The sequence below is a fragment of the Mandrillus leucophaeus genome, unplaced genomic scaffold (genome assembly GCF_000951045.1).
Source record: "Mandrillus leucophaeus isolate KB7577 unplaced genomic scaffold, Mleu.le_1.0 Scaffold467, whole genome shotgun sequence".
Lineage (NCBI taxonomy): Eukaryota > Metazoa > Chordata > Mammalia > Primates > Cercopithecidae > Mandrillus > Mandrillus leucophaeus.
In genome coordinates, this window is record NW_012104998.1 from 951706 (window position 1) to 963945 (window position 12240).

Consider the following 12240-nt stretch of genomic DNA (forward strand, 5'->3'; position numbering starts at 1 on the left):
GGCTTCCCTTTGTGGGTAACCCGACCTTTCTCTCTGGCTGCCCTTAATATTTTTTCCTTCATTTCAGCCTTGGCGAATCTGACATTTATGTGTCTTGGGGTTGCTCTTCTCGAGGAGTGTCTTTGTGGTGTTCTCTGTATTTCCTGCATTTGAATGTTGGCCTGCCTTGCTAGGCTGGGGAAGTTCTCCTGGATAATATCCTGAAGAGTGTTTTCCAACTTGGTTCCATTCTCCCCATCACTTTCAGGTACACCAATCAGACATAGATTTGGTCTTTTCACATAGTCCCATATTTCTTGGAGACTTTATTTCTTTTTACTCTTTTTTCTCTAAACTTCTCCTCTTGCTTTATTTCATTAATTTGATCTTCAATCACTGATACCCTTTCTTCCACTTGATTGAATTGTCTATTGAAGCTTGTGTATGTGTCACATAGTTCTCGTGCCATGGTTTTCAGCTCCATCAGGTCATTTAAGGTCTTCTCTACACTGTTTATTCTAGTTAGCCATTCGTCTAGCCTTTTTTCAAGGTTTTTAAGCTTCCTTGGTGATGGGTTTGAACATCCTCCTTTAGCTTGGAGAAGTTTGTTATTACTGACCTTTCGAAGCCTACTTCTGTCAGCTCGTCAAAGTCATTCTCTGTCCCTCTTTGTTTTGTTGCTGGCGAGGAGCTGTGATCCTTTGGAGAAGAGGAGGCACTCTGGTTTCTAGAATTTTCAGCTTTTCTGCTCTGGTTTCTCCCTATTTTTGTGGTCTTTATCTACCTTTGGTCTTTGATGCTGGTGACCTACAGGTGGGGTTTTGGTGTGGATGTTCTTTTTGTTGATGTTGATGCTATTCCTTTCTGTTCGTTAGTTTTCCTTCTGAGAATGAGGTCCCTCAGCTGCAGGTCTGTTGGAGTTTGCTGGAGGTCCACCCCAGACCCTGCTTGCCTGGGTATCACCAGCGGAGCCTGCAGAACAGCAAATATTGCTGCCTGATCCTTCCTCTGGAAGCTTCATCCCAGAGGGGCACCTACCTGTATGAGGTGTCATTTAGGCTACACAGGGGTCAGGGACCCACTTGAGGAGACAGTCTGTCTGTTCTCAGAGCTCAAAAACCGTGCTGGGAGAAACACTGCTCTCTTCAGAGCTGCCAGGCAGGGACGTTTAAGTCTGTAGCAGTTTCTCCTGCCTTCTGTTCAGCTATGCTCTGCCCCCAGAGGCAGCAGGCTTTGCAGAGCTGCAGTGGACTCTGCCCAGTTTGAGCTTCCCCAGCCGCTTTGTTTACCTACTCAAGCCTCAGCAATGGGGGACACCCCTCCCCCTAGCCAGGCTACTGCCTCGCAAGTCAATCTCAGACTGCTGCGCTAGCAGTGAGCAAGGCTCTGTGGGTGTGGGACCCGCTGAGCCAGGCGCAGGATATAATCTCCTGGTGTGCTGTTTGCTAAGACCGTTGGAAAAGCGCAGTATTTGGGCAGGAGTGTCCCAGTTTTCCAGGTGCAGTCTGTCATGGCGTGCCTTGGCTAGGAAAGGGAAATCCCCTAACCCCTTGTGCTTCCCAGGTGAGGCGATGCCCCACCCTGCTTCAGCTTGCCCTCCATGGGCTGCACCCACTGTCCAACCAGTCCCAATGAGATGAACCAGGTAACTCAGTTGGAAATGCAGAAATCACCATCTTCTGCGTTGATCACACTGGGAGCTGCAGACCGGAGCTGTTCCTATTCGGCCATCTTGGAATGGAAACCAAATGTTTGTCAAATAGACCATTGAGTTGGTGTAGAAGGTCTAATATAAGTTTACGCCAGAAAACATAGAGAACAGAAAAATCACCAGAAATCTGATGGTAACATTTAGAGATAGAATTAACACTTTTTTTTTTTTTTTTGAGACTGAGTGTTACTCTCTTGCTCAGGCTGAAGTTCAGTGGTTTGATCTGGGCTCACTGCAACCTCTGCCTCCCAGATTCAAGCAGTTCTCCTGCCTCAGCTTCCCGAGTGGCTAGGATTAGAAGTGCCCACCACCATGCCTGGCTAATTTTTGTATTTTTACTAGGGATGGGGTTTCACCATGTTGGCCGGGCTGGTCTGAAACTCCTGACCTCAAGTGATCTGCCCACCTCAACCTCCCAAAGTGCTAGGATTACAGGCATGAGCCACCGCACCTGGCCAGAGATAGAATTAACACTTTGATTTGTTTATTTCTAGTCTTTATCCTGTGCCTTAAAAAAACAGATCACTCACCATTTAAAGTTTTATATGCTTTTTTTAATCTAACATGATCATAAACATTCTTTCATGTTATTAAATAATCTTAAGTGGAATTTTTAATGACTGCATAACTCATTAAATAGTCCAAGTGCTTTAAATAATACTGCTGTGTTCAAATTTCTGAATAAAGTCTTCTTTTTTTTGGACTATGTCCCAGGATAAATTTGTAGAAGTAGAATAAATCAAAGGGTAAGAATATTTTCAAAACTTTCTATACATATACATCACTAAGTATTTCCCAAGCATGTGCTTATTTACACTGTTCACAACAATGAATTAGAATGCTAACCTTATTTGATCCTATAAGAATTATTTCTGAGGTTGGGGGTGGATAATTTATTTAAGCAGACTATTCAAGTTACAGCAAGTTCCGTAACTATCTAGGCCATTTTACGTTGAAAATTTGATGTGTACATCTGTTTACCTCTGTTGTTCCTAAATTTCAAAGAAGAGAATAATATAATAACATATTAAATATACTTACTGGAAAAAATAGTAAAATATTTTATTTATACTGCTTTATTAGAGACATTTAGCAGTTAATATTTATCTTGCAATTTCAAACACCAGAATCAAAAAGTAAGAGTTTCAAAAGACCAAGTGAGTAAGAGAAATAGCCTAAATTACAAGAAAGAAGTCCATCTATTCTAATATTGTTGCTTTTAATTATTGTTCCCTCTTTGTGTCTCTAGGCTGTTATCAGATTCAAATGAATCTTGAAAATAACAAATGTATTACAAATATAAGGGGAAGTTTCATTTTAGGCAGTCTAATAATTTATTTTGCTAGGATCTTATTGATAGGAAGTAGAGGGAAAGCTATAGATCAAGTCAGATTAAATTAATATTTATTCAAGAGCTGCCCAGGCTGGAGTGCAGTGGTGTGATCTCAGCTCACTGCAACCCTCTCCTCCCGGGTACAAGTGCTTCTCCTGCCTCAGCCTCCCGAGTAGCTGGAATGACAGGCACGTGCTACCATGCCCAGCTTATTTTTATATACATATATAAAATAAGTCTATATTATAGACTTATTTTTAAAAAATTTTAAAAAATAAATGTATTTGTATTTTTTAAAATATATTTTTATATAAATATATTTGTATCATATAAAAATATATATATATATTTGTATTTTTAGTAGAGATGGAGTTTCGCCATTTTGGCCAGGCTGGTCTCGAACTTCTGACGTCAAGTGATCCACCTGACTCTGACTCCCAAAGTGCTGGAATTACATGTGTGAGCCACTGCACTCGGCCCATTTTCAGTCTTTATAGCATTATTTTGATAGGTATTATTTTGATCAGTGGTTCTAAAACCTTAGCATGTATTAAAAACCACCAGGAGGGCTTGCTAGAACACCAATTGCTAAGTCCAAACCTCAGAGTTACTGCTTCAGTAGGTGTGGGGTAAGGTCCAACTATTTGCATTTCTAACGAGTTCTCAGGAGATGCCAATGTTGCCATGTAAATTTCTTACATGAATTGTTACTAACTTTTAAAAATTTTTAGGAAAGAGAGAAGTTACGTGAAGAAAAGCGAAAATATGTGGAATACTTAAAACAGTGGAGTAAACCTAGAGAAGATATGGAATGTGATGACCTTAAGGTATAAACATGTTATGTGATGTTTGGCACACATAGGTTTTACATGCCTTATGTGGCTTTGCTGATGAAATCATTCTTTTATTTAATAGCAGCCTCTTTGCTTTATATTTAACCGAGAGAAAATAGCTAGTTAAGCAAATGTTCACACTTAGAATTCCAAGGTAGTATTGTTAGTGTTTTATAATCAGCTTTGATAATGGATCTTATTCTGTAGAAATAATAGGTCAGTTTGTGTAATCCTTAATAATCCAAAAACCACTGTAGCCAGGCATGCATTTAGCTTGATTGCTAGGTAAGGATTCTGCCTGTTTCCAGAAATGGCCAAAGTGTCCAAATCAAACTCATTCAACTTGGCTTATAAAGAACAATTTCTAAATCAGTGGATGGTAGATTAATTATGTTCCAAATCATAAGGAGATAGTACATTGAAGGTAGTATTTCACAGCTGATTTGACTTCAAAATGTGGGTTAAGAGACTCTTACCAGGAAATATAGTCAGAAATACACTCAGCCTAAAGTTTTATTCTTAGTAAAAGGAAGGAAAATGTTCCTTTCTCCCAGTCCCTTCTCAGGAACTGTGATTTAGTAAAGTTGGAACAAGTTCAGGACATTTATAATTTTAGAAGTTTCAAAGGTGATTGTGATAAACAGCCAGGGTTGAGAACCAGTAGCTTACAAAGAATAATGCTTAATAGTTAGGTAAAAAGTATGTCATCTCTACCTTTTAAGTTTTCCTTTTCTTGGTTTACATAGTTATATAAATTGTTTAATCTTTCAGGAACTTCCAGAACCAACACCAGTGAAAACTAGACTACCTCCTGAAATCTTTGGTGATGCTCTGATGGTTTTGGAGTTCCTTAATGCATTTGGGGAACTTTTTGATCTTCAAGATGAGTTTCCTGATGGAGTAACCCTAGGCAAGTGCTCTAGTTATCTATTGCTACATTATAGTTCATCCTAAACTTAGTGCCTTTAAAAACACAAGCCATCTCGTAAAGTTCTGTGGGGACACTGGAGTTGGGATCTCTCTGGTCTAGCTAGATGTTCAAAATGGCTTCTTCTCACACAGGTTCTGGTGCCTTGGTCCTCTTCATGTGGCCTTTCATCTCATCAGAGTATCTCATACTTATTATGTGGCACCTGGGGACTCTAAGAAGCAGGAAGCAGAAACTGCTAGCCCTCTTAAAGCCTAGGCCTGGAATTGGCACAACCTTACTTCTGCCACATTCCATTGGTCAGAGCAGTGAGAGGCCACCTTGGGATTCAACAGGATGGTGGAATAGACTCCACTTCTTGAGCAGGGAGTGGTATATGGGTGTTTGCAGACAGGCTATTGCCTACCTTTAATTTGTAATTCTCTTTGGCCTGTGTACTTACATACTTTTACTTTGTATAAACATTTATAATGCGTTTAGTATAAGGAGAGATTTGGATCAGATTTTGAATTTTTGGCTGTCACATGGAAAAATAATTTTCTTAAAATCTGTGTAGAGACTTTGAAATAGAGAATTATAATGCCACTCTTTTTTTTTTTCTTGAGACAGAGTCTTGCTCTGAGTGCAGTGGTGAGATCTCAGCTCACTGCAAGCTCCACCTCCAGGGTCCAAGCGATTCTTCTGCCTCAGCCTCCCAAGTAGCTGGGACTACAGGCGCCTGCCACCGGGCCTGGCTAATTTTTTTCTTTTTCTTTTGTATTTATTTATTTATTTATTTATTTTTTGAGACAGAGTCTCGCTCTATCACCCAGGTTGGAGTGTAGTGCGTAATCTTGGCTTACTGCAACCTTCACCTCCTAGGTTCAAGCAATTCTCTGCCTCAGCCTCCCGAGTAGGTGGCATTACAGGCACCCGCCACCATGCCCAGCTAATTTTTGTATTTTTAGTAGAGGCCAAAGGGTTTCACCATTTTGGCCAGGCTAGTCTTGAACTCCTGACCTTGTGATCTGCCCACCTTGGCCTCCCAAAGCGCTGGGATTACAGGCGTGAGCCACTGCGCCCGGCCCAATTTTTTTGTATTTTTAGTAGAGATGAGGTTTCACTGTGTTAGCCAGGATGGTCTCAATCTCCTGACCTCGTGATCCGCCTGCCTCAGCCTCGGCTCATTATAGGCGTGAGCCATTGTGCCCAGCCTATAATGCCACTCTTATTTTAATAAAAGTGTATTCTTTAGGGGGGCTTTCAAATTCTTTTATTTCTCCTTATGAGCCGGATGAGGCAAGAATCACTGTGCCTTATAGATCAAGGAGGTCTAAACAGTGCTGGTTTAGGTGAGATGAATTAGATAAGAAACATTTATTTATGACTTAGACACAATATTAGGATTAAAACCTAATGCGGATAATGACCTCTCCTATTCACTATTTGCACATATATAGCCCTCAAGAACAGTGGCACAATAACAAATATTTGCATTGTTCAGATTAGAATAAAACTATAATTTTTAAAATGTGCCTTAATTCGTGCCTTAAATTTAAATGAAATATGTTGATCTATTGAGGCTATTTTGACCTACTTGAATGAGGTGACTTTGGCTTATGATTTTATTGTATTGTATTGTAATCATTATAAATTGTTTCTTATTTTGGCTTGGATAATACTTGGTTATACTTTCATAAATTGATGCTTAAGAAAATAGGTGCACATACTATTGTTGATTACATGTTTATTCCAGTGGAGTTGTTTTTTCAGTACATGAACAGAACTTTAAATTCATTTTAAACATTTTATTCACAGAAGTATTAGAGGAAGCTCTTGTAGGAAATGACAGTGAAGGCCCACTGTGTGAATTGCTTTTTTTCTTCCTGACTGCAATCTTCCAGGCAATAGCTGAAGAAGAAGAGGAAGTAGCCAAAGAGCAATTAACTGATGCTGACACCAAAGGTCAGAGTTCAACATTATTGCTGATTGAACCATAGTAGTTTTGTAGTGAAACTAATTTTTGAAGGCTAATTTTAAATTAAATTGGCTTTTATGCTTATAAAATATAGTTGTTCAGGTTGCCTGATATTGAATCATATGCTAACAACATATGGATTATGTTATAAAAATTTTGTTTTGATATAACCTGTGACAACCTTAAAGATATTTTCCCTCGATCTATCTTGCTTTTATTCCTTTAGACTTTCCCTATGATTTAGGAGCATTATAGATTTCATTGACCAGTATCTGTAATTCCAAGAGATTCTGCTAACTAGCACTGTAGCACTGTTTCTTTGTTTTTTGGGGTTTTTTTGCCCCTAACTAAGGAAATACTTTTTTTTTTTTTTTTTTTTTTTTTTTTTTGAGATGGAGTTTCACTCTGTTGCCAGGCTGGAGTGCATTGGCATGATCTTGGCTCACCACAACCTCCGCCTCCCAGGTTCAAGCGATTCTCCTGCCTCAGCCTCCCAAGTAGCTGGGATTACAGACACCCACCACCGCACCCAGCTAATTTTTGTATTGTTTTTAATAGAGACGGGGTTTCACTGTGTTGGCCAGGCCGGTCTTGAACTTCTGACCTCAGGTGATCCACCCGCCTTGGCCTCCCAAAGTGCTGGGATTACAGGCGTGAGCCACTGCGCCTGGCCAGGAAATACTTTAATTGTAATTAATATTTTAAAATGAAAATACTACTGCTGATTTCATTTTAGATCTGACAGTTTTTACATCAGAGTTAAGTAAAATTTTACTTAATAGTTTGAACTAGGTAATTTGCCCTTTAAGTTCTGTACGCTTAAATATCTAGAGTCAGTTGTATGCTACATGTTAATGCAGGAATAATTCTTGGGGCAAACCCTTACATATTTTTAAAACAGTATGTTCACTATTTTGTTTAGGATTCACCTCAGTCAGAGGAAATGTTAAGCATTTCTAATAAGAGATTGATTTGGCCTCCTGAATAATACCCTGAACTTTACCATATATGAGATTTAGGACCAGAAACTTGATTAAACAATACTTGAGTGTGTTACATAAAAATTCACAGTAAGAAAGAACTGTTAGGAGACATCTTGATATCAGAATATTGGTACAGAAGGATGGGACATTCCTCCAGTCAGGTAGTTTTGTTGACCTTAGATAATTCAAGGTCATCTTCCTTTTTGCCTGGTCTCTGAAGCAACAGGATATTGATGAGTATGCACTGATGTTTGTTGCCTTTTGATTTTACAGCCTGAATTCAAGCAAAAATATATTTATATCTAACTTGAGTGCTAACCACCATAGGTCCCTTATTAAGACCATTTTAAGCAATATGACCCCTATTGTCATCTCAGATAATTTAGTCAATTAAATGATATTCTTTTAGCTATTACATTTATTAATGGCCAACATTATAGAGTTATTGATCAAATTCTAACAATACAAGACATAAAGCTGTATTTAATTCCAGATTTGAATTGTGTAGTTTTGGAAGTCATGGTGGAAAATAAAAGTGTGGTAAAAAGGAAATGGTATGGGAAAATTAGTATTATAAAGGAAAAATATATATAAGCAATGGTTGGTGTTTGAATTGCCATTACACTCTCTTCTCTTCTCTTTTCTTTTTTGAGACGGAGTTTTGCTCTTGATGCCCAGGCTGGAGTGCAATGGCGCAATCTTGGCTCACTGTAACCTCCGCCTCCCGGGTTCAAGCGATTCTCCCGTCTCACCCTCCTGAGTAGCTGGGATTACAGGTATGCACCACCACACCCGGCTAATATTGTATTTTTAGTAGAGACAGGATTTCTCCATGTTGGTCAGGCTGGTCTTGAACTCCCGACCTCAGGTGATCCACTTGCCTTGGCCTCGCAAAGTGCTGGGATTACAGGCTTGAGGCACTGTGCCCAGCTGCCATTACACTTTCATGATTGATCTGTGAGTTTTTAAAATAACTATTGCCTATATAGGACTGTGTATAAATATGAGGTGTATCTCTCTAAATAATATTGGCCACTAAATAAAAGTTTTAATGCTGTCTTTGAAAATATTTAGCCTGGGTGACATAGTGAGACCCTTGTCTCTACAAAAAATAAAACAAGGCTAGGCGCAGTGGCTCATGCCCGTAATCCCAGCATTTTGGGAGGCTGAGGTGGGTGGATCACTTAAAGTCAGAAGTTCAAGACCAGCCTGACCAACATGGATGGTGAAACCCCATCTCTACTAAAAATGCAAAAATTAGCCAGGCATGGTGGCGCATGCCTGTAATCCCATACAGGCTGAGGCACAATAATCCCTTGAACCCAGGAGGCAGAGGTTGCAGTGATCCGAAATCGCGACACCAGCCTAGGCAATAGAGAGAGACTCTGTCTCAAATAAATAAATTTACTCTTTTGAGGTAGATACTATTTTCTGCATTTTACATATAAAGAAACTGAGGCTTAGTTTGAAGAAACATGGCTAACAAGGAATTGATGGGATACAAGCTCAAGCAGTCTGATCTAGAGACTCATTACAACTGTGCTATGTTGCTTCATAATATGGTAAAGAAGTTGAAATTTTGAATATGTGTTTCCTCTGGCATTGCCTGTAAAATTATCTGTCTTTGAGAAGATCTAATTTCTTTGGCCCTTGGTCTCCCTGTTTTTATATCAAACCTGAGAGATTTTGACTACCAATTTAAAAAATCTTATATTTAATACATCAGTTCCTCTCTTTAGTCTTATGAACTAAAAAGCCCTTCAAAGTATGGGAACAAGAGCATCCTCTTTATATAGAATAGTTTTGTGTATTTGTTGGATCATTGTCTAGTGTTAGAATTGTATGCACTTAATTCTAGATTATGATGACAATAAATATATCTGTTGCAGTTAGTCATAAAATACTGGATATAATTTGGCTATATTCTCGTGGTGTGATGTACCCAAGTGACTATCACTAAGCAGATCCTAGAATGATATTTACAGTTTCTTAAAAATGCCATATGATAGATAAAGAGTTAAAGAATATATTTTAGCATATTACTTTATTTAACACAATTAAAAATGCATTTCATTGGTTTTTCATTTCCTAAAGGCCTTTTTATAGCCTTTGTCTTAGGAAATTATAACTTTCTATAGATGGTATAGGTTGAATGTGGTGATTGCTGCAGGTTGAGAGCCAACACACTTTTACAGTTTGTATCTAGGACTGTTGTTAATTTTGGAGTGCTCATTAATTAAATTTGTTTGGCTTTATATGTAAAATGAACATTGAGGAAATTTTAGATACAGTATTTTTCTGCTACAGAAGAATATGATTTCTGTCGTTTGGGCTAGATTAGGTCTGGTAGGAATGACTTTTGGCATATATGCAAATTTTATAGATAGCTTCTCCTGTGTGGCCCTATGTATGCTTGAAATGCCATGAAGTTGTCAATGATTGTAATTAGATACGATCCCAGAGCTGCCTTTTTCCTTTAGTAAGGGACTGTTTTCTAAGGTTAATTTTGTCAGGCTTTGGACTTTGGTAGGAGAGTCATATAGTAGAAGGCTAAAGAACCACGGAAGATTAGCCTAGTGATTTTCAAACTCTAATCCAAGGCAATTCGTCAGTGCCACTGCAGGAGAGTTGGAAAGATGAAAAGGCAGAATTCTCATCTCCATATCTCACTTTAACAAGAGCATCTTTTATATTGAGTTTTCAGGAAAAAAAAAAAATTTTTTTTTTTTGGAAGAATTTGAAAATGGCTGATCCGGACTCATTCCTTTAAGAAAGATGGGCCAGGCATGGTATGGTGGCTCATACCTGTAATCCCAGCACTTTGGGAAGCCAGGGCAGGCGGATTAGTTGAGCTCAGTAATGTGAGACCAGCCTGGGCAATGTGGCAAAACCCCGCCTCTGCAAAAAATATAAAAACTAGGTGGGCATGGTGGCATGCACCTGTAGTCCCAGCTACTGGGGAGGCCAAGGTGGGAGGATGGCTTGAGCCCAGAAGGCAGAGGTTGTAGTGAGGTGAGATCGCAGCACTGCACTCCAGCCTGGGCGACAGATTCAAACCCTGTCTCAAAAAGAAAAAGAAAAATGAGGCTGAGCACGGTGGATTACAAGGTCAGGAGTTCAAGACCAGCCTGGCCAAGATGGTGAAACCCTGTCTCTACTAAAAATACAAAAATTACCAGAGAATTGCTTAAACCTGGGAGGCAGAGGTTGCGGTGAGCCAAGATCACGCCACTGCACTCCAGCCTGGTGACAGAGTGAGACTCCATCTTCAAAAAAAATAAAAATGAACCCCAGATTAAGTGACTTGTCTCAAGGGCACATTACGAGGCACTAGCATAGCTGATACTAGAATATACATTATCTGACTCTTAGTCTGAATCTGTGTACATTGTACTATGATATAACAGAAGGGTTTTTCATAGCTTGACACTGATCAATCTATGTATTATAATTAGGAATAACTGGATATACCAATGCTTTACATACATTTATACCAGTAGATTTGTTGTTTAGTTCTATTTGTAAGCTAAGCACCATTTTAAAGCTAAAGCAATTTATTTAGAAAATTCAGGGAAATCTTCCTGTTGTTTTGTTTTGTTCTGTTTTGTTTTTGAGACGGAGTCTAACTCTGTCACCCAGGCTGGAGTGCAGTGGCACCATCTCGGCTCACTGCAACCTATGCCTCCCAGGTCCAAGCAATTCTCATGCCTTAGCCTCCCAAGTAGCTGGGGTTACAGACATGTGCCACCACACCCAGCTAATTTTTGTATTTTAGAAGAGACGGGGTTTCACCATGTTGGCCACGTTGGTCTCAAACTCCTGACCTCAGGTGATCCGCCTGCCTCAGCTTCCCAAAGTGCTGGGATTACAGGCATGAGCCACTGCGCCCAGCCCCTGTTGGTTTTTGGATTGGAAATTTTTCTTTTTTTTTTTTTGAGAGAGTCTCGCTCTGTCACCAGACTGCAGTGCAGTGGCACGATCTTGGCTCACTGGACCTTCTGCCTCCCAGGTTCAAATGACTCTCCTGCCTCAGCCTCCCGAGTAGCTGGGAGTACAGGCACGCACCACCACGCCCAGCTAATTTTTGTGTTTTTGGTAGAGACAGGGTTTCACCATGTTGGCCAGGATGGTCTGGATCTCTTGACCTTGTGATCCGCCCACCTCAGTCTCCCAAAGTGCTGAGATTACAGGCATCAGCCACCGCACTTGGTCTGTAAAATTTTTCAAAATAAAAATGTGAAATTTTAATGAAGATATTTCAATAGTTAAATTACAGTAGTGCCATCTTTTACTTCTTTTAGCTCATTTTCTGTGATGATTTTGTGATGACTATAACCTATACTTTGTTATGACTTAATCTTAAAATATTCATAAAAGGGCTGGGCACCGTGGCTCACGCTTGTAATCCCAGCACTTTGGGAGGCCAAGGTGGGTAAATCACCTGAGGTCAGGAGTTCAAGACCAGCTTGACCAACAAGGTGAAACCTCGTCTCTACTAAAAATATAAAAATTAGCC

At 39.6% G+C, this 12240-nt stretch overlaps 1 protein-coding gene across 1 annotated transcript in view; it reads left to right on the plus strand.

Moving 5' to 3' along the window:
* BAZ1A (bromodomain adjacent to zinc finger domain, 1A) overlaps positions 1-12240 on the plus strand; it is a 144291-nt gene that overhangs the window by 91919 nt on the left and 40132 nt on the right. Inside the window, 3 exon segments of the mRNA XM_011995056.1 lie at positions 3755-3850; positions 4628-4766; positions 6582-6728. Of these exon segments, the coding sequence (XP_011850446.1) occupies positions 3755-3850; positions 4628-4766; positions 6582-6728 (382 nt within the window).